The 22,702-nt window shown below is 28.6% G+C and overlaps 1 protein-coding gene across 3 annotated transcripts in view; it reads left to right on the top strand.

The window, feature by feature from the left end:
- The window catches only part of LOC123300338 (protein quiver), a 59,585-nt gene that overhangs the window by 33,684 nt on the left and 3,199 nt on the right, over positions 1 to 22,702 (top strand). The window contains exons 2-3 of one of the 3 annotated variants that reach the window (XM_044882899.1): positions 3,525 to 3,578; positions 20,153 to 20,311. In XM_044882899.1, the coding sequence (XP_044738834.1) occupies positions 3,525 to 3,578; positions 20,153 to 20,311 (213 nt within the window). Of the gene's footprint in view, positions 1 to 3,524; positions 3,579 to 10,324; positions 10,379 to 20,152; positions 20,312 to 22,702 lie in introns of all 3 variants that reach the window. The other 2 variants (XM_044882898.1, XM_044882900.1) reach the window with 2 other exon arrangements.

Below are 22,702 nucleotides of genomic sequence, written 5' to 3'. Positions count from 1 at the left end.
GGTTTTTCTACTTTTTTTACTTCGAATTCTTGTTAAACGTACAATCCGATCAGATATCAATGATTATTACTTTTATTTGAATACTAAAAAGTTGTTGTATTATAAACACGGAGACGAGACGAACTGACAGAAAACACTCAATGATGGAAAACGAAACGAGGCAAGACGGCAAATTGAAACAATACAAGAGATATGCTATTCTTTTCTCACGGCAACCCTGCTAGCTGACAATTTTACTGAGATTACTGTTTCACAATAATTAATGTGATTGGTGTCGCATATTTTCTCTAATAAACGATACACCAAAAACCTCTTTACTCTTCTTTCGAATTGAATAACACCATTAGGTATTATAACTGTATACCACCAGCTCATACCAAGCTCGATGTCAAATTAATTTATGTTTTTTTATTAATACTGCCGTCACTTTGAGAGTTAAAAATGTAATTTATAAACAAAATTTATTTACCTTCGTAATACCAGCTGTTCATTCACATTTGTTATTTCAAAGTTTATAAGGGGATTTAAAAACCATCATAATTGAAATTTGAAAAAAGAGTACAGAAAAATTTAATTGAATTTAAATAATTTTTTCTACTAGCATAAATTTTGCTATTTTTTTTTTATATGATATATATTTATATTACATTGCAAATTGACTAAAACTTCTTATGTGGGTGGCTTTCTTATGACGAACAACCTGAAACAAAGTAATTTGTGAAAGTACTGGAAAATATTCAATTTTCCACATAACATCAAACTGTAAAGCGAGGCTTAATACCATAAAAAAAACTTGTAGAAAGGTGCTTAATCCGAAAATATATACACTGATCAAGACGTAACTGACATTAATTGTTGCAATGCTTTTAATTCATTTCTAGTCTACTATTTTAAATATTGATTTAACGATTAATTTTTTGGATTCGTAAAACTGTTTCACCACAATCTTTACCAACGATAAAGAATACAAAACTGAAAACAAACTGATAAAAAGCGTCGTGATTTTTACACATATATGTTAGGGCGAGAGAGCCTATGAAATCCGATCCTTTCGAAAATTGGGTTCAAATTGAAAGAAAAGTGACTAATCTATACGAAATGTATCAAGTTATAATTCGAAGTAAACTTGAATGCAAATTATCGCCGTAGGCTAGAAATGTTTGTTGACGGTATTCTAACAGTGAATGTCAGTTTAATCTGAATCACAGTCCCGACCTACTACGGACAACAGACTGCTCTGTTGAAAAGTAAATAAAAAATGATGGCGAAGAAATAATAAGCTTTCAAAGAATATTGTCCGTCTCTTTCTTGCAAAACAGAGTTTTCTATGACGATGCATGAAAATGACGTCACTTCTATTATATTTTATCTTTGAATATATAAATAAGTGAAGTAAACACTATTTACCGGACGTGATAAAAGAAATTTAGTCATCATTTCTTTGTCCATCATTTTGTATATCCAATCAAAAGTATAATCTCAAGGGTTTTCTTCATGTTGCAATATTGATTATTATTTATTTTTGTTCATTATTATTAAATTACTATCAATTTAAGGATTCAGTACCATAAAAGGCAATTCTTATATCATTTCCTGTTTTAAAGTTAACATCGAATGAAAACTGAATCCCTATATTTCAATTTTGTATCAATCATTTTTGTTAGCGTGAATAAAACAAACTTATAAAATCAGTACTAGAATCGTCAAATTATAATCGTACTAGCTAAAAAATGTTTAAATATAATTATGACTTGTTCAAATAGAAATCAGGCGTGTTGACAAATAGAGATACATAAATTTCCCTCGTAAGGTTGATTGTTTGTGAAAGTTAGCATGCAAATTGTTTCCGGCAATTTTACCTAGCTTCTATTGGACTTAAGGGGAATCAAAAGAGATAAATAGGCGGGTAGGGGCTAATGAAAATACAAGGTAATTTTCCACTAAAGTTGGTGAGTCACTTCTATAAATGTATAAAGAGATAAAATTAATGTGTCGACTAAAACTAGCGTAATTATAATTACGATAGCTTTTACATTCTGGCCATGATATTTATACGTCGATGAAAAACATTGTATGTAAAAAGCAGGTACTAAGGGACCAATTTATTTCTGAAAAAAATTCCTTGTTGACAATAATTTTTCATTTATTCTAGCCAAATTTTTTACGTTATTGAATTATTACAAAAAATGTTTTATATAAATTGATATTTTCCATTTTTTCCTAAAAAAAATTAAATTATCATATTACCTTTTTTTCCTTATAGATTTCAATAAGTAACACAGTTTCTCAAATTTTTAAGAATAAAAGTCACAAGTGTATAAAAGGAAGTGGAAATATAAGTTCCTTTCTCAGCAAAAATAAAAATATTTCGGTATTCTTGAACACCTTTTAATACAATAAAAAATATATATTTTTAATAATAGAAGCGAATAAAGAAATTACGCCTTCACAATTTAAAATAGATTATCACAATGTAAGAGTGCTTTTAATAATACTAGAAATTTCTATTCTAGTTGTTATAAAAGGGTAATTTACTGAAAGGGGTGCCTAAGTAGGTGTTCAGTTTTTTCATTACTAATTATTGATTGCAGTGAATCTTTTTCTTTTTAACTCTGTTAAGAGAAGATTTAACTTTTTTATTGTCTGACTTACATTTATCAATCCTTAATAATTCAGACAAAAAGAATTATGGAAATTTCACTTAATCACAGGCTCACGGTCTAATATTCTATTATAGGTCACTTTCTTTTATTTTTTTCACCGTGAATAAAAAATTGTATGTAAATTTACATAAAAATTACCCTTATCAATTTAAAATTTAAACTAATGATGGGATTCTATGAGAAATCTGTTCCTTTAGCTTTGCCGCCAATTTGGAGCGTAATAAAAAACAATTTTAAGATAGGTTTTAACACCAAATAAGCGATGATATTCAAATAGTATATAACATTATAAGGGCAAAAAAGTTGAGATTTCTCGGCTTTGCCTCGGGCATAATATCGCAGTTCAGAGCTCTCAAATTTAGATTATGTAAAACGAAAGTACGTACTTGCTGCTTATTCGACATTTGGTACCAAAGCATAAATGTCGGACTTTCTATAATAAAAAAATATTGTGTTTTTTTGCAACTTAGGTACAAAACATTTTTCCATCTTTTTAAAATTTTGAAACTTCCTGCGATTTTTCTTTATAGCTTTAGCTGTTAAGGATTTTTATTAACATAAATACGTTTCATGTTCCCAGGTTTCGACTGAATATTCTCAAAATCTTTTTACAATATATTTTAAATAATAATATTTATTCCTGGAAGTGAATGCCGATATTAAAATACCTAATGATGAAAATTTTTGATTTATTGGTGTTTAATATAGGTACACAAGATTAAAAATATATAAGAGAGAGTTTACCTTCCACAATATACGAACGATCACTTACTATAATTTGTATGTCCATAATTGTCTAATGTAAAATAAAATTTATACATTTTAAACAAAAACCTTTTTCAATAACGATTATCATTTCAGTGGCAAATCTTTGTATGGATTTTGTAAAAGCGCCAGCCTGTGTAAAGAAATGTCGTAAGTTCTGTATATAATTAGTTTTATGTAAATGAATTTTTAAAACGTGCACACATTGTGATAATAACATTTGCTAACAAAAGTGTGTAGCATGGTTTTTGTGATAACTAAATGTGCCATAATATTATTTATTTATAATATTCATTTATAATATTAAGGATGTATGAGCGCCAGGGCAATTTTGGATAAAACACTTAATGATTTTTTTTTTTAGTTGGGCTAAGTCTAAATCAATTCTAAAAATTTTAGGGGGAGTGGAGGTTCCCGAAAAAAAACCACCTAAATTCAAGTTTAAATCTTAAGAAATTATTGAAAACAAAAAAAACCCTTTGTGCCCGACTTATCAAGGGTGTGTGATCACAAAAGTGGGGACACAAATTTAAAAAAGTATAAATTTTCAATTTTGTTGGTGAATTATGTTATAACTTGACAATATAACAGACTTGACAGATATCAGATATATGATGTTATAACTTGACAGATATTGAAAAATTTTAATCTTATTTTTCGTATATTCGTGAAGTTATAACAAAATGCATCATCAAAAATAAGTTACAAATAATTTCAACCCTAAGTCTAAAATTGCATTGGCGCTCCTACTACCTTAAATGATTCACTTTTTGTAAAATTAAAATAAGTTTATAATTTTTTGCAAAAGTATTTTAGATGTTTATCGGTCCAATCTAGTAGGGTAGAAAGAATCCTTGTATCACCCCGAGTGAAACTTTCGTGTTTTTAAATTGTTATACTCTGTATAAATGAAATATATATCAAGCTGAAATTTTTATAGCGTGCTCAAGCTAGGTATTAAAAGTGAGTTTGAGTTCATAAATGAGCAACATAGGTCAATTGGGTCTTCGTAAAACCCAGCTTGCAAACCGTAAGAGATAGAACAAAATTTTAAATGTAACAAACAAATTTAGTATCCATTTTCTCCATAACTATAGAAGAGAGTTGAAAGTTTGTAGGTAGCGTCGCCCAGTGAAATCTCCAAAATATAATTTAGAAAACACTGCCATTCAACACTGACAATAGAGTTTATTTCAACAATAAATTGCCAATTCTTTATATGCACCTGTTGCTAATATTTACATATTTAGAATCTGACTTACCAAATTTTCGTTTTGTAAAAACTTCGAGGGCCATTTAAATACCATAAAAGGTTTTATTGAATCAAAATAAATTCAATACAAAAGTTTGAAGCACTCAATTGTATTTTATATTGAAGTTGGTCCTTCTATTTTATAAGTGTCTCAAACTTTTACATATATTTCAACTTCACGCTTTGGGGAATACAATTTATTGGTTATAATTTCCTTTTTATAATTTCATCATATGGGAGCAGTTTTAATGAAAGAGCTTGTATATATCTTCCAACATAAATATTTGAGTTTTAATATCAAAATATATGACAGTATATTATCATATTTTTATTTAAATTGCTTCTCTTTACTCCACTTTTATTAAAAATATGTTTTCACAAAAAATATGGTAGATGGTAATAACTCATTTTTTATGTTTTTTTTGAATAATTAGATCACTATATGAATGGATGTCTATTTAAATTTATCATCGATGTGGAATTTGTTAAACCTACATCAATTTTATACAATAGGGACACGAGTTTTGTGAATTTTCTAAAAGAGATTTTAGTGAAACTGAAAGTAGATACATACATTTCATCTCGTGTAACCATGGTGGCGTTATTTGAAATATTGTGAAAGTATTCTGACAATATCGGAAATAGAATGTTCGATTTCACTGGAAATATTATTGTAAATATTATTAGGAGTCAAGTTTACTTGCGGATTAGGAACCTAAATTCTCACGCTTGAAACGGGCGGTAATTGCTAACAAACTCTGGTAAATGGAGAGTTTCCAGCAAAAATATGATTGTAGTCTTTAAATATTCTTTGTTATCACGATGTATGTTGGCACAATTTCTGTTTACACCCTCGTGGCTCAAAATTATGTATAAAGTAATGAACGAGGAGATGAAACAGTCTCCGTGTAGTAAGTATCCACGTAGACAGCCACTATAACGAACCAATTAAAATGGACAAATCTTTTCAAATAGTCAAGATGTCAAATAACTCTCTATTGCTGTTTTTGTATTTTGTAGTTTTTTTGTAATAGAATAAGCAGGGTTGACAAGAATAAATCATTTAATTTAAATCATAATTTGAATGAAATGAAGAATCGTAAATTCTTAATTAACGTCATGCCAATTTAGTATTTTGTCACGCCATAACAAACGCAACGCAAACAACATTACATTTTAATAGACCGAAGCAGGTTAGTTAGTTACAACTGCTTAAACTTGCATACACAAAAATGATTGTATGTCAAGTAGTGATGTCATTCAAGACGCCATGACACTCTACATTGCTTTCGAACTAAATTGGAATTGATTTTTAAAAATGCAAAATATATACTGCAAATAGTTTTTTTTTTTTTTTTTTAAATAATACTTGTGGTGTAAATCAGATACTAATGTATCGTAAAAACCAATTTTTAAATTTAGGGCAAAAGCCTATTGCAATCCAAATGTACAAAACACTATACGAAGATTTCCCTTTGCTTGGCATTCACATGTCAGACAAAAGGGAAATCCGCGCGCTGTGTCCGCGCAATCTATTTTTATTTTGAACAAAAATATACTTAAATAATAAAATTTAAAAAAATCGTACTTTATTCGACTTTTTTTTAAATCAGGATTTTTTCCAACTCTGGGAACAAGTAATACGATTATTCTTGACTGTTGTGTTTCAGAAAAAATGATACGAACATGCACGTTACTTTTGAAGAATAGTAATTCCAATAAAAAAGAGAGACGCCATACATTGTTGAAACGCACGTCAAATTCCTAATGGGCAAGTTTATGAGATTTAACTTAAGCCAATTTGCTTATTAATATAATATCATGAAGGTAAAAGGATATACCTTTAACTAAGAAGGTCTTTCTATTGAACAGTTTTAAAGTTATACAAATTTCTCAGCAAATTTATAATCGAAAAAGAATCATTTTCTAGATACAACTGTTGGAATTTTTGAGGAAGAAAGGTATTTTTATTGTGTGTCCCAAATTATAAATTTTTCAAAGCAGTCATTTTGGCAATATTTACAATAATAGGTACCTTTTTTCTTCCAAAATTTCAACGCCCTGAATCTAGAAAATTAAACATTCCCGACCATGAGTGTATTGCGAATGAAGTTCTGCTGTTACGGCTTCGATGGACCACCTTGTATAATAATATATCAAAATACACAAAATTGAATTATGGCTGACTGCTTTTTTTATGTAAATAGAACGGTATTCTTTATGTTAATGTGTTATACATCATACATTTCTATGTGACATGGGATGAATAGATGAATTGATGACGTATATTATATTTAATCCAAAATAATATGACAAGAATATAATGTGGAAAACCAACACACAAGGAAATTAAATTTATTATTAAATTTGTAATTAAACTATTGTGTATTTTGTGTGTTGATTATATTGTACAAATATCATAAAATGTGATAATTATATTCATAGAAATACAAATCCATTCCATCCCTGTGTATAATGGATGTTTCGTTTGTTCGTTAGATATTGAAAATAGAATCTCTGGAATCAGTAGAATTATTTTTCATTGGAATTAATTAAATTCGGCGGAATAAAACAAAAAATAACAAATGTATGAATCCTTAATATTCAGCTTGATAAAATTTTATTAAATTACTTAAAAAAACTGACTCCGGTGTTCAATAAGATGTGTGTGTTGTTGGAGTCTTGCAGTCGAATTACTTTTAGGGTGTCTGCTTTCGCAACACTATACCATGTAGAAATAAAAGCATCCAACTGCACGGCTTATTGCCGTGCTTAACACCGACGTCGTTTTTCTTATTTAGTTATTTAAAATATTTTTTAAAAGAATTTTACATTTTTTAAAAGTTTTAAGCTGGAAATTTACGTCCGTTACATTAGTTTTGTGTCATGCTATCTATCCAATGTGATTTCTATATCCAACGTTTCTACCTATACCACATTTGATGAAATCAATTAATCGGTTAAGGTGTTAGGGCTCCACAGTGTAACAACCAGCACAATATTTGTTTTTTTGAAATCATTGTCCCGTTTCAAACGGCACCTTAATTGTGGAAGTTAGTTGAAGTGTTTGGACCCCACAGTCGAAAAATGGAAATGTTTAAGTTTTGCTTGACTACTTTTTAACTTCTTCTATCCTATAGACTCAGAATTGTCACTACAAATCTTACGATATCAAAGTTTTTAAAATAAGTTCAGGCGTTTTTTATGTAAACTGAAATAAGTAAAAGGCCAGTCACATACAAATAAAAACTATATATCCTCTCTTCGTCGAACAAAAAAAGGGCAGATTTAGTCGACATAATGACAATAATAATTCAAGTGTTTGTCCGTTTGCGCCCAGTTTTCCTATTCACTACCCCCAATTATGGTTTGAAACCGGTGTCTGTAAGTGGATATAAATGTGTGAAGAAAATTCGACTTAAACGTACAAGAAGTTTGCGCCGAGTTTTCTTCACAACTATTCGCTACCTCCAATTATGGTTTGAAAGCAGTGTCTGTAAGTGAATAAAAATGGATGATGAAAAGTTGACAAGTGGTTTCAGAACAGTTTAGAAAAGATACTAACTTAGAAGCGATATAGATCGATGAATTTTGAGATGTACGAGCATTTCGAATTTTTTGGAAGTTTTGAAAAACGTCTCTTAGAAAGCTTTGGTTCATTTTTTAGTTTTTCACAAAAACTTATTAGAAAAATTTGAAACAAAACCTTTTTGAAAGCTTGCAGCTTACTATCTAAAATCCGATACGGGATTTCTATGCAATGCGGGGTCCCTGCATATAATAATCATTGACAACAATTTTGAGTATGCTTAAAGTATGAAAAGCTAACGAAAAGTGTTAGGTATCTTAGAAAAGGCAAAACTATGTACTATGAAGAAAATACAAGTAATGGTTGTAAGATGAAAATTATATACATCCACTTCTTAATTAAAGAAGAGTGATAATAATGGAATTTCTAATAAAAAAGTAGTTAGTTATATACCTACAACATATAGTAGATAAACTGAAACTCCTTCATTTTTAATTCCACCTTTTAATTTGCTTTGTGTATTTTACTACCAGTAAAAAAACATTAAAAAATTTATTTATTTCTTATTCTTTTATTTTTTTTTGTTTCGATTTAATTCGATTCGTGTTTGGATGTTTCATCATTTAAATATTTAATTAAAAATACGAATAGAAAGTGTATGTTAATGACTTTTTTTTTAATGTTACGGATATCGAAAAAGTTACTTCATTAAAATTTTAAAGTTTAAGTGATCCGATTGATCAGAAGAAATGCCATGACTACAATGAGTTTACTATGATGAAAGTCGAATATACATTTACCAGTCTTTTTGACTATCGATCGTCAACACAATCTGCAATTTGCTTATTTTTACAAAATTTCTTTATCTCAATAGCCACGATGTTCTAATAAGCAATAGTTTAAGGTTTTCAGACCAAGACACTTGCAAATTTTGTTGATAATATTGTAAACTAAATTTTTACTGTAATAGTGTAAAATTGAAACCGCTTGTTATCCCACAATTAACAATTATATTCAAGGTTTTCAAATCAATTTTCTTACTGCACTTTTAAAGAATCTATAGTCTGGGTGCCCATCAGCTTAAGATGTTATCGACAATCCTATAAATTCTTATGTGGTCTAATTTACGATGCTAAACTTTAAAAATTTTTCTTTAACGAAAATTCTAGTAAGCAGTCCCCCTTGCACGGATTCAGAATTGCGAGTAGAAAACAATTTTTCTATTTTTATTTAATAATAAACTTGGAAATCGGACAATTTTAAGCTTTTTGACGGGGTCATGAAAACTTTCGTAAAGAATTTTTGAGGTGAATTTATAAATGCTTCAAGGCATGGGACTAACTAAGGAATAAGGAACATACCTTTCAAATTTAATTTTGAACTGGACTGTACCGGTTGTATCAGAATAAATGATCAATAACTTAAGGTGGGGTGGGGATGATATAGTAACTTTAATAGGGACTAGTATATAAAAGTGTCACATTTTCTTTGAACACGATTATACCAAAAACAAGCATTTTGGTATAAGGAACAAGAGAAATTTTGTATACCGTGTCGAATTGTTGCCTTATCTGATGTGTTTTCGAAAAATAGGTTCGATTGAAAGTATTTGGTATTTTTACGAGAAACAGTATTTGTTATTAAATTTTTTGCTCTATATTTATAACAGATTGTGAGAGATATCACAAACCTATCAAAGAACTATTGAAGAATGAACAAAACTAGCTCTAAATTTAACAAAAATCGTTAAAGATAGTCAAAAGGTTTCGCATAAAAATATCCGCAACTTTAATTTGAAACAATTTTTCGAAAACCCAACGAATTTGGCAGAAATTTGACACAGTTTAACCAAATTTCTTACATCTGTAATTCTTAAGGGATGCATTTCTGGACACAAGTTTCTCATACCAAAATGCTTGTTTTAGTATACTTTATTGAGCATTCGACTAATTGACCATTGATTCTAATACGCCCGATATATTTCGAGATTTTGTTTAGTTGTTGTTATTATTATTATTATTATTATTATTTTTTTTTTTTTTTGTATTTATTCATAATATTTTGTACACAAATATTATTAACCATAAATAATAAAACTAATTTTCATAATTTCAGTAACAATACTACTACTTGCTGTTGTAATACCATTAACAATTGCTGAATGCCAAAGTGAGTATTTACTAACAATGATGTAAAACAATTATAAAATTATATATTTTTTGTTTTTAAATTAAACAAATTAATATAATTAATCAAATTAATTATCATAATATACAAAAATCTTACACCATAAAATAAATAATGTATATTTAAAAAATTACAAAAATTTTTTATTTATTTAATTTGAAGAAATTAAAAAAATAATAATTACCTTGTTAACACAATTATTAATTTACAAATTAATATTATTTTTCATTTGATTTTAATTTCAAAAAATAGATACCCTTCTACGTTTTGTCTTTTTATAAAAGGTAAAGTAGACAAAATTGTAGAAAGCTCTTTTTGAAATTCCATCTTATTCATCTATATAAATATGGTGGGAGCGCAAGGAAAAGGAACCTGTATGTTAGCATAGTACCTGTATCTTGCAAATTCCATGTCGCTCTGTATTCACCGTCGTATGAATGTTAATTCAATGATTTATGTTAACATCGATTCAGTTATTTAATTGTTTTGATAATAAAGTAGTTTAGTAATATCTGTTCGTTGGTGTTAGTCAGTGGAGAAAATTTTGTTTGATGAAATACTGAACATTCAAGAAAAAGAAATATATATTTAAAATTTAAATCTATCTTCAATTTCTTGAACTTATTTTCAACAAATCAAAAATTTGTTTGGGCTCTTTTGGTAGTAAATTAACACTGGGCTAGGTTGTTGTTGAGAGAACTGCACTTCCAGGCGAAGCAAAATTTAAATTGTGCCCCTAGCATAAAATTGATGAACTTTTCCCTTTTTTCTTATTCTTATAAGAATTAAGAATTTAATCGACTCTCCAACACGGTCAACTTTTTTGACACTCAACAAAGCAAAAATTTTAATCTTTTAAGTGTCGAGCTACGCGCACATTGCTTTGTTAATTTTCAAAGAAAAGTTAAAACTTTTGGCAAGCCGATTATCGTCCTATTAGAATAAGAAAAAATAACATATTCTCCCAGGCGGAAAAGCATAATTCAATTCATTTTCCGAGACCAAAACTTAAAAGGCTCAGCTCTGGCGGTAACACTCGTTCTCAGTATTGCTAGACTACCTAAGGATACAAATTTCTGCCTTCTTGCAAATAAGTCAAAAAAATATACAGTAGCTGTATACCTATGTTTATTTTTCAAATTTATAATTCGAGCATAAAGTAATGCTTCACGTTTGACTATCTCCAAACGAAGTAACTGTCAGTAGAGGTGGGAATATGTACTGAAACACATGCTTTAAACATTTGCTGCATAGAAAATATTTCAGAATATTTAAGAAAATCATTTGCAAGCTGAAAAGCAAAGAATATTTTGTACAGTCTGAAACTTTCAAATAAGTTCGAGAAATTTTAAAAGTTAATCAAAGGGAGCAAACAGTACCTGAATGTTCTATAAACTCTTGTAACATACCCGAGAGAAGATTAGTATTCCGGGTTATACAGCTAGTAATAAATAAAATATGGATGTAAGATTTTTGTAATAATTGTTATATATTATAAGATATAAAATAGCTTTACTGTAAATAATTAGTAATCCCTCATAAATAATATATATACTGAAAAGTAAGTATTTAGCAGTAGAAAGATTTAGCTTAGTAATTACTAGATTTATATTATTTCTCATATAATTTTCATAACTTTAATTTTCATTACTGATTTGATTTAATTAAGTATCTTACTTATACATCCATAAATACACTCCCCAAACTTTTTATTTGTTATTGTTTTACTTTAAGTATGAGTATTTAATGTGATATTTCATTTTCAAAGTAGATTTATTTTGTACGTTTTTATTTTTAAGTTTTTTGTTTTGTTTTTAAATATTATAGTGGATCTTCGTTCAAATAACTTTAGACACTTTGTATACCCAACCCAAAAAACCCAAAAATAAGGCCAGGCTACATTTTAGCAATAGGGGATAATCTTGATGTCGAATTTGTCATATTACTCATAAAAATTTCTATATATATTACTCATAAAAAAACTTCCAGGCCATGAAATACCATGAAATTGAAAAACCATGAAAAAATTGAAAGTGAAATTATAATTGAGTAAAGAACGAAGAAGTAATTTGTCCATCTTTTTTTAGCAAAACAAAGTTTTATAGGTAATCCCTATGACGATACCCACATATGACATCACTAGTGGGTATTTTCCTCTTTGGTTAGTATAAACGTTCATTTTTGCATACTAGTAAAGATTTTTAAAAACCAACTTCACTTTTCTTCACGCCCAGGGAGAATTCTTCACTTGAAGTGATAAAAAAATTTTGTCCGATCCCCTATTCATTTTACTAAGAAAATGAGTTTCAGAGGCTATTTTAAAAGTTGCGCCCAACTTTTTCCTCTTCGAAGTGTTTCATATCATCGTTTGACATTTTGGAAATTTGAATTTCAAAGGTATCGAATAACGGACATTTCTTGCTAGTATTGAATATAATGAATTTTCATTTGTTATTCGAGTATCTTTTTATTTAAAATTTTCGACAAATATTTCCACCTTCTGAAAAGACAGTTTCCAATTTTGTAAGGAAAGGAGTAACTATATGAGATCTTAACAATAGTTTAAATGTCCATCTTTAAAAAAAAATGAATCTATTAATTGCCAAAATAAATCGTGTCCCTAAACGTCTTAAATGACCTTCTTAATCTATTTACACAAACTCGACTGTCCGTCTGTCTGTCGTTTTGCCAAATTATCTACCATGAGCTTAATAGATGGTAAGCTGAAAAAGATATGAAGACACCAACTGAATTTAAGAGCATGTTCTAAAAGAAAAATTATCATCAAAGTGAAAAAAAAAATCCCCTAAAAAAACAACTTGCATGACTTTTATTTCTTAAAGCATTCATACTTATAAACGAAGTTCCACTATAATTTGATTATCTAAATATTTATATTAGTTTATATAAAATTAAACACTACGATTCAATGAATGAAATTTTTTAAATAAATTATGAACCAAAAATATATATTTTTATTTGTGCACATTTTGAAAAATGAGTAGGTAGTTTTGATAGAATTTAAACAAACATTTTTTTTGTAATAAATTTAGCACACATTACCACAAATTTATACAAGATTAATAATAAACAATTTAATGAATTTATTGAACTGCTTTAAGTCAAACTTTTTATTAACTGTCAAAAAAGAATTACTTTTAAGAAAATGTTCTAGAATCCGTAGATGCACATTTCATACAAATTAGTGTTTAGCCGGTTTTGTCACAGGAGTGCGCAATCGCTACACAATTATCCCAGAAAAAATATCTTTGTTGTAGGTCCTCTGTTCAAATCCCCATTCTATAAAAATAACAAAAATTTGGAAGGATATTATAAAAATAGCTGTACTTGAGGTGAAAAAAATAATATAATAAGTATTGCAAGGAATTCACAATTTATTTTCCCGGCACTCCTCTATGACAAATAGGAAAAGAGATGATGACCTTCAAACGGCTTGTTATACATAGCTATCCATTCCTAATAAATCAGACTTCAAAACTAAACAAAACTGCATTGAAATCGGTGAAGCTGTTTGGGAGCTGCGATGTCGAAGGAAAACACTCCGACTGCTCAAACCTATAATGTAATTGTTCTGTTTTACCGGGGAGTAAAAATTCATCATACCGCAAAGCGTTACTCTTTTGAATAGATTTTAAAATAATATTATTATAAAGCGATTCTTTTGATGAAAGTATTTTTGCAAGTAGCCTTCACTCGGATATCATTTTATATTTTTGAAGAAAAAAAAATCGGCCAAACACTAGTCACCCATAATTACATTGCTTTTGTCTTCACTTGATCTGTTAAATTTTTAGATATTTTGCACTAAAACATAAAATTCGTAGAACTTCGCATGATTTATACTGCACATAATTCCAAACTGGTAAAATTTTTGTGAATTTTGCACTCACAATCATCCAAAGAAGCATAAATTCGAATATTTTAAGAACTTTCAGCCATCATTCAAATTTGAATGATTTGAAATTTTGCTTGTTTGTTAATTATTAACTGTTAACTCACTAAAAGGTTTTTTGTGTGTTTTATTAAACATGAATAAATTGTAAGATCAGTTAGACTAACTTGATGCGTAAGTTTTACATGCCGAGTAATAAAATATTTTGATAATACGCATTCGTTGTTTCGTAAATCTCTTAATTATGTAAGATACATAAAATTTCAGAGGTCGTTTGAAAGTCATGCCTCCTACTAACACCAATTAAAATATTACTAAATATTATAATAATTTGCAAAACTTTGAAGGTGGAATTTTTCATATTGACATATTGACATACCTGCTTTTTTCAATTACCTTCCTCTTTAGCAAGGTTTAATTCGTGTAGACATGTTCGAACATGAAATAGCTTACATAAGGATTTTTGACCACCGCTGAACTTTTGTAAAGCTATTCTTTTAGTTATTTGAAAAACAGTCTTATATTATAAATGCGACCAAAAACAAAAGTCGTACCAAAAAGTGTCATATAACGTTGTATTTACAAAATTGAAATACTGCTAATTCTAACATTATTATTTTCAAACACATATTAAGACCAATAGAATCCAAACGTCATACGTGGGTGGTTGGTTTCAATTTTTGATAATTATCCGGATAAATATTAAGAATCGTTTAATTATCCAATATTTAGTAGAAATATCGAATAACAAGTGAAATTTACGAAATTTTAAAAACCCCCGACAAATTTTTTGAGTGCGGAGCCCTAAACTCGCACTTGAAATATATCTAAGAAGCCTCAAAAATTACCGTTTTCCTTAAAGATTTTTGTAAACTGCACCAATTTAAAGGTCATCGCCAATTTTTACGAAACCCTAAACTCGCATGTGAAATCTAAGAACACTCTCTACGAAATTACCTTTCAAACGAAACCAAAAAAAAAAGTGTGTGTGTACTTATGTACACGCGTTAGAAGTTATACTTCTTCGGCGTAACAAGATAAAAATCATTTTTTTATTGTGAATACAGTTGTCAGTTCTCACGCAAACGAACATACGTAGATGTCCTTACTTTTACTTTGTTGGTACCTTTATTTGAAAAACTAAAATGTTAACTATAGCTAACTTCATCATGTCGGTTTTTCGTGACGATGTGCGCGCGCATCGTAAAAATTTACCCTCATTATTTCTGCCTAATGCGCCAAAAGAAGTATAACTTCAAAAAATCAAAATCGGATCATCCGTTTAGGTGCTACGATGCCACAGACAGCCAAATAGACAGACAGACACGCACATAGAGGTTAAACCAATAACACCCCTCTTTTTAGTTCGGGGGCTAAAAATTCCATCTTCAATATTTTACAAACTCTTCATAATATCGAAACTGTATTTATAAATACAGCTAATAATAAAGTAAGTAGATATAATATTATAATATCGAATTTCTGTGAAAATTATTAAGTGTAGAAATATTTAATACTAAAATAAATTATTGAAAAGCTCTATACTATAGCTTTTATATTAGAATATACTTATACACATATTTATTATTAATTTCATCAGTTATTTATTAATCATGTTATAGTAGGTAGGTATTTACACCATCAAGTTAGTTTGTTCTATATGTGGAATAATTTTATTGATTTGGTTGTTAATAATTTAATATTAAATAATGTTATATTATATTAACATATATACATTTACATACATATTATAGATTCTATTTTACCAAAGGTTTGTTATTATACTCATTTTATTATTTGTGTTGTGTATAATAGTACAGGAACTGGTGGTGAAAAGCTCTGCGGTTAATAGGAAGGATTTTGAGCTTACGAACAGTATTTATTAATATGATTTGACTATGTTCAAATGTTCAAAGTACACAATTAATAGATTACTAATTGCATGGATATCCAAAAGTTAAAAAAAAAAAAGTGGACAAATTTTAAACATTCTTTGATTGGCGTCAAACTTTATAATTTTTTTAAGAATCCTCTTAAACATTTATTGATGGAAAAAAAAATTATAACGAAAAGCTTCTTTTCAGATAAGAATGGTTAACGTTACAATTAAATTTCAAGCACTGCGATTATAACTTTTACTCTTTCGACTTGAAAATTGTATATGTTATAGGTAGGTATTCATATTCTATCTGCCCTGGCTACTTTCATTTTCAAAAATCTTGTTAATTTTTCCTATATGCATTTTTCACACCCAGATACAGTGGAATAAGAAAAAATTTCTATAGTTTCAGGACAGGTAAAAATATCCTCCCATCAAATGGGGAAAGAAAATTTTGCAATTTTTCCTTCGCCATTTTAATGGAATGGGATTTTTACCTTCCGTTTTCCCGCCTTTTTGGATTCCTCCCTTGGTTTTAAAGAAATTTTTCGAAATAGGACGAACGATATTTTGAAACCATAAGTTTTTGAAATTCAAAGCTTCAAATGCCACTATTTTCAATGTCATTTCGTATAGATTGAGTCTATATACTACCTGACTGATAGATATTTTCGACAAGAAATTCACTACTCTGCAAAAATTTGATAGAATTGGCTCACGCAATCCCATCAAATTAGGCAATCTTCAACGAATTCACCTTCTCCTTGAGTGGCTGTATTGAAATCCTTATTAGGCATGTACTCTGTTATCCGTTACATGCTCCACATATACAGTAAACTTTCTCTATTCTCCTGTCTTTTCACATCAGTTACAATATCTTCTTTACCACTCAGTTTGTTATAGCTCACTCCATTTTCTCTAAATTCCTTTTTCGAATAAAATTCCTTAATTTTTCTTATTCCACTGTACATGGTTGTGAAAAATGAAAATTGGGAAATTAACAGGATTCAAAAAAGGTTGCCAGGGCAGGTAGCCAGAGTATGAATACCAAAGTAGCCAGAATATGAGTATCCATAACATATCCAAATTTCAAAGTGATAGAGTAAAAGGTATAATCGCAGTGCTTCAAATTCATTTGTAACTTTAACTAATTTGTACACAACAGCCTTAAACTGAGTCTTTTTTGAATTTCTCCACAGATTGTGTAGAAATGTAAAGAGGTTCAAAACTTACAATTGTGTCTACCTGATTTTTACTCCTATAATTTTATATTTATCTTTTTCAAACTTTTTGCTTGCAGAATATTTTAATTAAAAGTACTTTGCCCTGAATTATAGAGTTTTAATCAAAATACTTTCATTTTATGGCTGATCCTTTAATAGGCCAGTAATAATGGCTTTTAAATGACTTGACTTAATTATCACCAGCTCCCTAACTATAATATTTTAATTCTCTAATCATTTCTCATATACCGAAATGATCCCCAGAGAGTTTTAGTTATTTACAATTGAAACAACTATTTCAATCAATCAATATTCTGGGAAAAGCCTGTTTAAAATCAATAAAGGAAATTATTTACGTTTTTGAAAAAGATATAAGCCTGTTTAAAATCAATAAAGCGAGTTATGTGCGTTTTTGAAAATATACGGTTTTCGAATGATGCTTTAATCGAAAAATTGATTTTTTCAAAATTATTAAAAATTGTGCTTTTTATACCCCACTCATTCCATCCAAAGTTGGTCATAAGAATTATGTGTACTTCACTCATTCTGGGTTATCATCATTTCATTTTGAATCATCATTTCCTCATGCTACGGATTCTGGACAGTTTTAATTTTTTGATATCCAAAATTTATTTCATGTTTTAAAACATTCTATTAATATTGTAGCACTTGCCTTGTTATATTATTTATTCTGACAATAAATGCAGTTTTTTATTTACGTCATCTAGATAAAATTTAATTGGTAATATTAGGAAGATACCTAGTTTTTTCTCTCAGAAAAGGAAACGGGAAAATATTTCAGTCACACTCAGTTTAAAGCTTTCACATATATGCGCTTTTGTATGATTTATTTTCTTGTCTAGCTATAACTTACTACATTTTATAAACAACTTCAGTCTACTTCTGATACAAAGTTCGGCTAAAATGATAGCATGTAATTTTAGAACAGACAATGTTAAAATTACAAATTACCATATTATTTGACTATTCAGATTGAAATTTACTAATTAAAATTAGCCCAATCGTCTTATTGCGCCTACTGCAATTTTATTTCATTTAGACGCGTATAGTAAATTTGGTGGGGTTGATTTTTCAAATTTTTTATTTTTTAAAAAGTTGTCGGCATGTCCTAAATATTTGTTAATAAATTCAATATTTAGTATATTTATCGAAAGAAAATAATATTTTTGAATCCTCAGCGTTTTGAATATACGGCAATAATAGTTTTTTTAAACAAATATTTTTTTAACTAGCTAAATAGGTAATGATTCATTTCATATCACACATAAGAGCTACGAGTTTGTAATAACATTATTTTAGGCGTAAAACATATTATTTCAAATCACAATTATCAAGATAATAATCACTAAAATAACCATTTTAAGTTATGTGATATTCATTACAAAATAGATATTCGAATACTATTAAATTCATTGTAACATATGTCACAATTTCTACAAAGGAAGTAGAAAATAAATGTGATAGATTGTAATGAAAATGACATAAAGGTTGAAGAAATAATTTTCAACAAGGGGCTACATAAGTTCTTACGCCACGATGAGATCAAGAAAGATATTGCTATACATTTTTAAACAATTAATATTCGCAGTTGAAAGCAAAGAAACCAGTATACCAACAAACAAACTTGCAAAATTTTTGTCTTGTGGAAATCATTACTTTTCGCATGCTTGGATTTAAGGAATTCGAGTGTTTCTTATATCTTCAAATATCATTAGTCACAGTATTTTAACTAGAAGTCATAATATCCGAGAACTTTCTATGGGGTAGTTGAATTTAGAAAAATTTTTCATAAAAACTTTGGACAAAATTTTAAATAATTAAAACTGAATAATTTAAAACACTATTTTAAATGTTATTTCGTATAGATTAAGTCTATGTACTACCTGCGGGATAGATATTTTCGACAAAAAATTTACCGCTCGGCAAAAATTTAGTAGGATAGGTTCACGAATCTTTCACGAATTCTGCTACTCCTTGAGTGGCTATATTGAATATCTTATTACGTACCCTGTTATCCGTTACATGATCCACTTATCCAACCTACTTTCTCCATTCTCCTGTCTTTTCGTATCACTTACAATATCTTTTTTACCACTCAATTTGTTTAGCTTTCTCCAGATTCCGTTTTCGAATAAGAATCCGTCCCGAAGACTTGTCAGAAATTGAAACAAGATAGATGAACATAATCATAATAATAATGGAATTCAGGCATACGTCTATTAAAAGAGGCCACCCACATCATTATTTTTAATCTTTCTTTATTTTAAACTACATCCAAATATACAACTAAATTTATTCTGTGGATGGAGTCGGTTACTTCTTTCTAATCCAAGAGAAGACAGTGTGATCAATTTACCACCCCATTAGTTATAATTGATCAGACTACCGCTGCCTGGGTTCGAGCCCGCAATCTTTCAGTCTTAGTAGCCAAATAGTTCAAGGCTATTGTGCCTTTACTTGCTCGGCCACTGAGCTGGTTTCAATAGATGAACCTAATTTGATTTTAATTGCGAATATTTTACCGCACAGGTATGGGTATTGAGTGGCGTTGTACTTAAATAGTCCATTAACCCTCCAAATTAATATTTGAAAATCATTAATAAGTTACTGCTTTGTTCTCTTTTTTCAAATTTATTTATTTCCATGCGTGTGTTCTCCATAAAAAAATTCCAAATAAATTCCAACTCCAACGCACTGCAACAACACACCTGCTACTTCAGCACGTCAAATATACTGTTACGAATGCGACAGTTGGACCGATTTACGATGCAAGGATCCATTCAATTATACAGCATTACCACGTGATCAACCGCCATTAATGACATGTAATGGATGTTGTGTAAAAATGGTTAGGCATGCTAAATCTGGTAAGAATAATTGTAAGTATTTAAACACTGGAATTTAGATCGGTGTCGTGACAATCTCGATGTTTTTTTATATATTTGCCAATGGATGTTTTTTGAACAAAATAATATATTAATTAATTGATTTTTAATTAATATTAATCATAAAAATAGTATGAAAAAAATACTAGATATTTCCGTTTTGTTTTGAACTAATAACTAACTGAACGGTATGTACATAATTTTTTATTAATTCTTTTGATTTTTTAATTTTTTATTTTAATATTAAAATAATTTTTTTTGATTTTCTAGTGGAAATGAGAGTGTTACATCAACAAAATACATATCATTAATATTTTAAATTGTAATAATATTTATAATCAGAAAAATTATTGTTTGAGATATTACGATTAATTTTCTGAATTGATGCTTTATTAGTTATTCCAAATTCATCTTTTGATTACAGTTTTAAATTAAAAAGATACTCGGCGAATTTAAAATATAGGTAGTAATAATGTCTGATATACAACATAATAGAGAAAATTATTCATTATTGTAAAAAAACATTTTCTCGCTTGGATGACCATCCTTGAGTCCTTCAGTCAGTATAAGAATAACTGAATAACTACTCACTTAATCCGTAAATGGACCGGATTTTAGGTTTTTTTTGGGTCAAAATTACCGTTTATATTGAATAGCTGTGAGCTACCTGCTTTGCTGGGCAACTTCAATTTTAAGTACAAAGATAACTGTTTTAAAACCAGCACATCATATGCCGTAACTTATCCTCCTTTTATTCACAATTTAATTCACAATCTAATTGTTTTGAAAACAGCCCATTTTATTCGCTCATAATGAAGCTAAAATAAGTTTCAAGCTTCTAGTTTTAAAAATGACGTAATTTCGATGCAAATTTGAATTACTATTTCAACCCCTATGTCCTTTCTCGGGCTCTAGACTATCTCTGTATGACACATTTTAGTAGCTCCCGTTTAACTTGCACCACTTAAGAAAATTGTAAAATACACGAAAAACTTTGTTCAACCATATCGGCTTAAAATCATTTTCTAGAGTAATTTAGACCCAACAAATACAAAAATTGATGCACTTTATCGCGTAGACGAATAATTTCCAAGATATCAAGGAGAAATTTCTTTAGACATTCATGGAGAAATTTCTTTAGACATAATTCAGCAGAATTTAGACGTATTCAACAGAATAGCTTTTACAAGTAGATTTAATCTATTTTTAATTAAAATTTTTATGATTTCATTTAATTTTCGAAAATGCATTCTTGTTGATGTAGCATACTTTAGAACCATTACAATTTTTTTTTAAATAAATAATTTCATAAATTATGCCAGTGATTTCTTTAAAAAAATAAAAATAATATTTAATAAAAACTGAAAGTAATATAGATTTAAAAAATATGATATAATTACACAGTTATGGGAAATTGAATTTCATGTATAATTCACTAAAAATTATCGTTATTAGAAACGTACAAAGAGAGGCGTGAGAAGATATACAGTTATAAACGTTGCCGGATTTAGGATATAGAAAAATTGGGGAAGCTATATAGCGCGTTTACATTTTGTATTTGCCAATTTGTAAATAATCTAAACAAAAGCGTATTATTATTAATAATGATTGGGTTCATATATCAATACAATTTTTTTTTTCTGTAAGGTTTGTAGAAAGAAAATGTGATATTGGCCTTGGTGCAGCAAAAACCTTTAATTTCTACAAATTGCAAATTAAAATTTTTTATAAATACTTATTTTTAAAACCAATACTAATGAAAAAATTTTAACTGTATATCTACTTACACCCCACTCTGTATGTACTTTTATTTTTTATATATTTATACATGTTTATCATCAATATTTATTAGATGATAAACCAATTCTTTTTATAATTAAATTACTTGTTAATATTATTAAAAGTGAGGTAATTAAAAGCGAAACTGTTTCTATTAAAAAGTTTTTATTACATAAAACTTAATAAATCATTCAAAATAATTAATTATTGTTTAAAAACTATTATAAGATATATTTTTTATAATTATCGTTTCCAAATAGTGAATCAATTTATTATCTCATAGCTGTGACTATTTTATACAAACCAAATTTATTGAATGTTCTGTCTTATTGCTCTTCGCTCTAATATCGAAAAATCTTGAATTCATAAAAATATTTCGTTACTACATTGTGCCAACATCAAAATCATTCCTGCACATTCGCAAAAAAATTGTATAAAAAAATTGAGCTATAACCGATCAACAGGCAAACCAATACAAATTTCACGCTTGGCTAAAAGTCCTCTTTGCCTTTTATCTTAACAGCCAATTACAGTGGAACGAAATAGCTCGCCGTCATGATCCTATCATATCCACAATACTTTCTTCAAATTTTACCACAAAACCCT

Source organism: Chrysoperla carnea, chromosome 5 (assembly GCF_905475395.1).
Source record: "Chrysoperla carnea chromosome 5, inChrCarn1.1, whole genome shotgun sequence".
In the NCBI taxonomy this organism is placed as follows: Eukaryota; Metazoa; Arthropoda; class Insecta; order Neuroptera; family Chrysopidae; genus Chrysoperla; species Chrysoperla carnea.
Note: the sequence above shows the minus strand (reverse complement) of the source record. Positions and strands in the feature narration are given on the sequence as shown.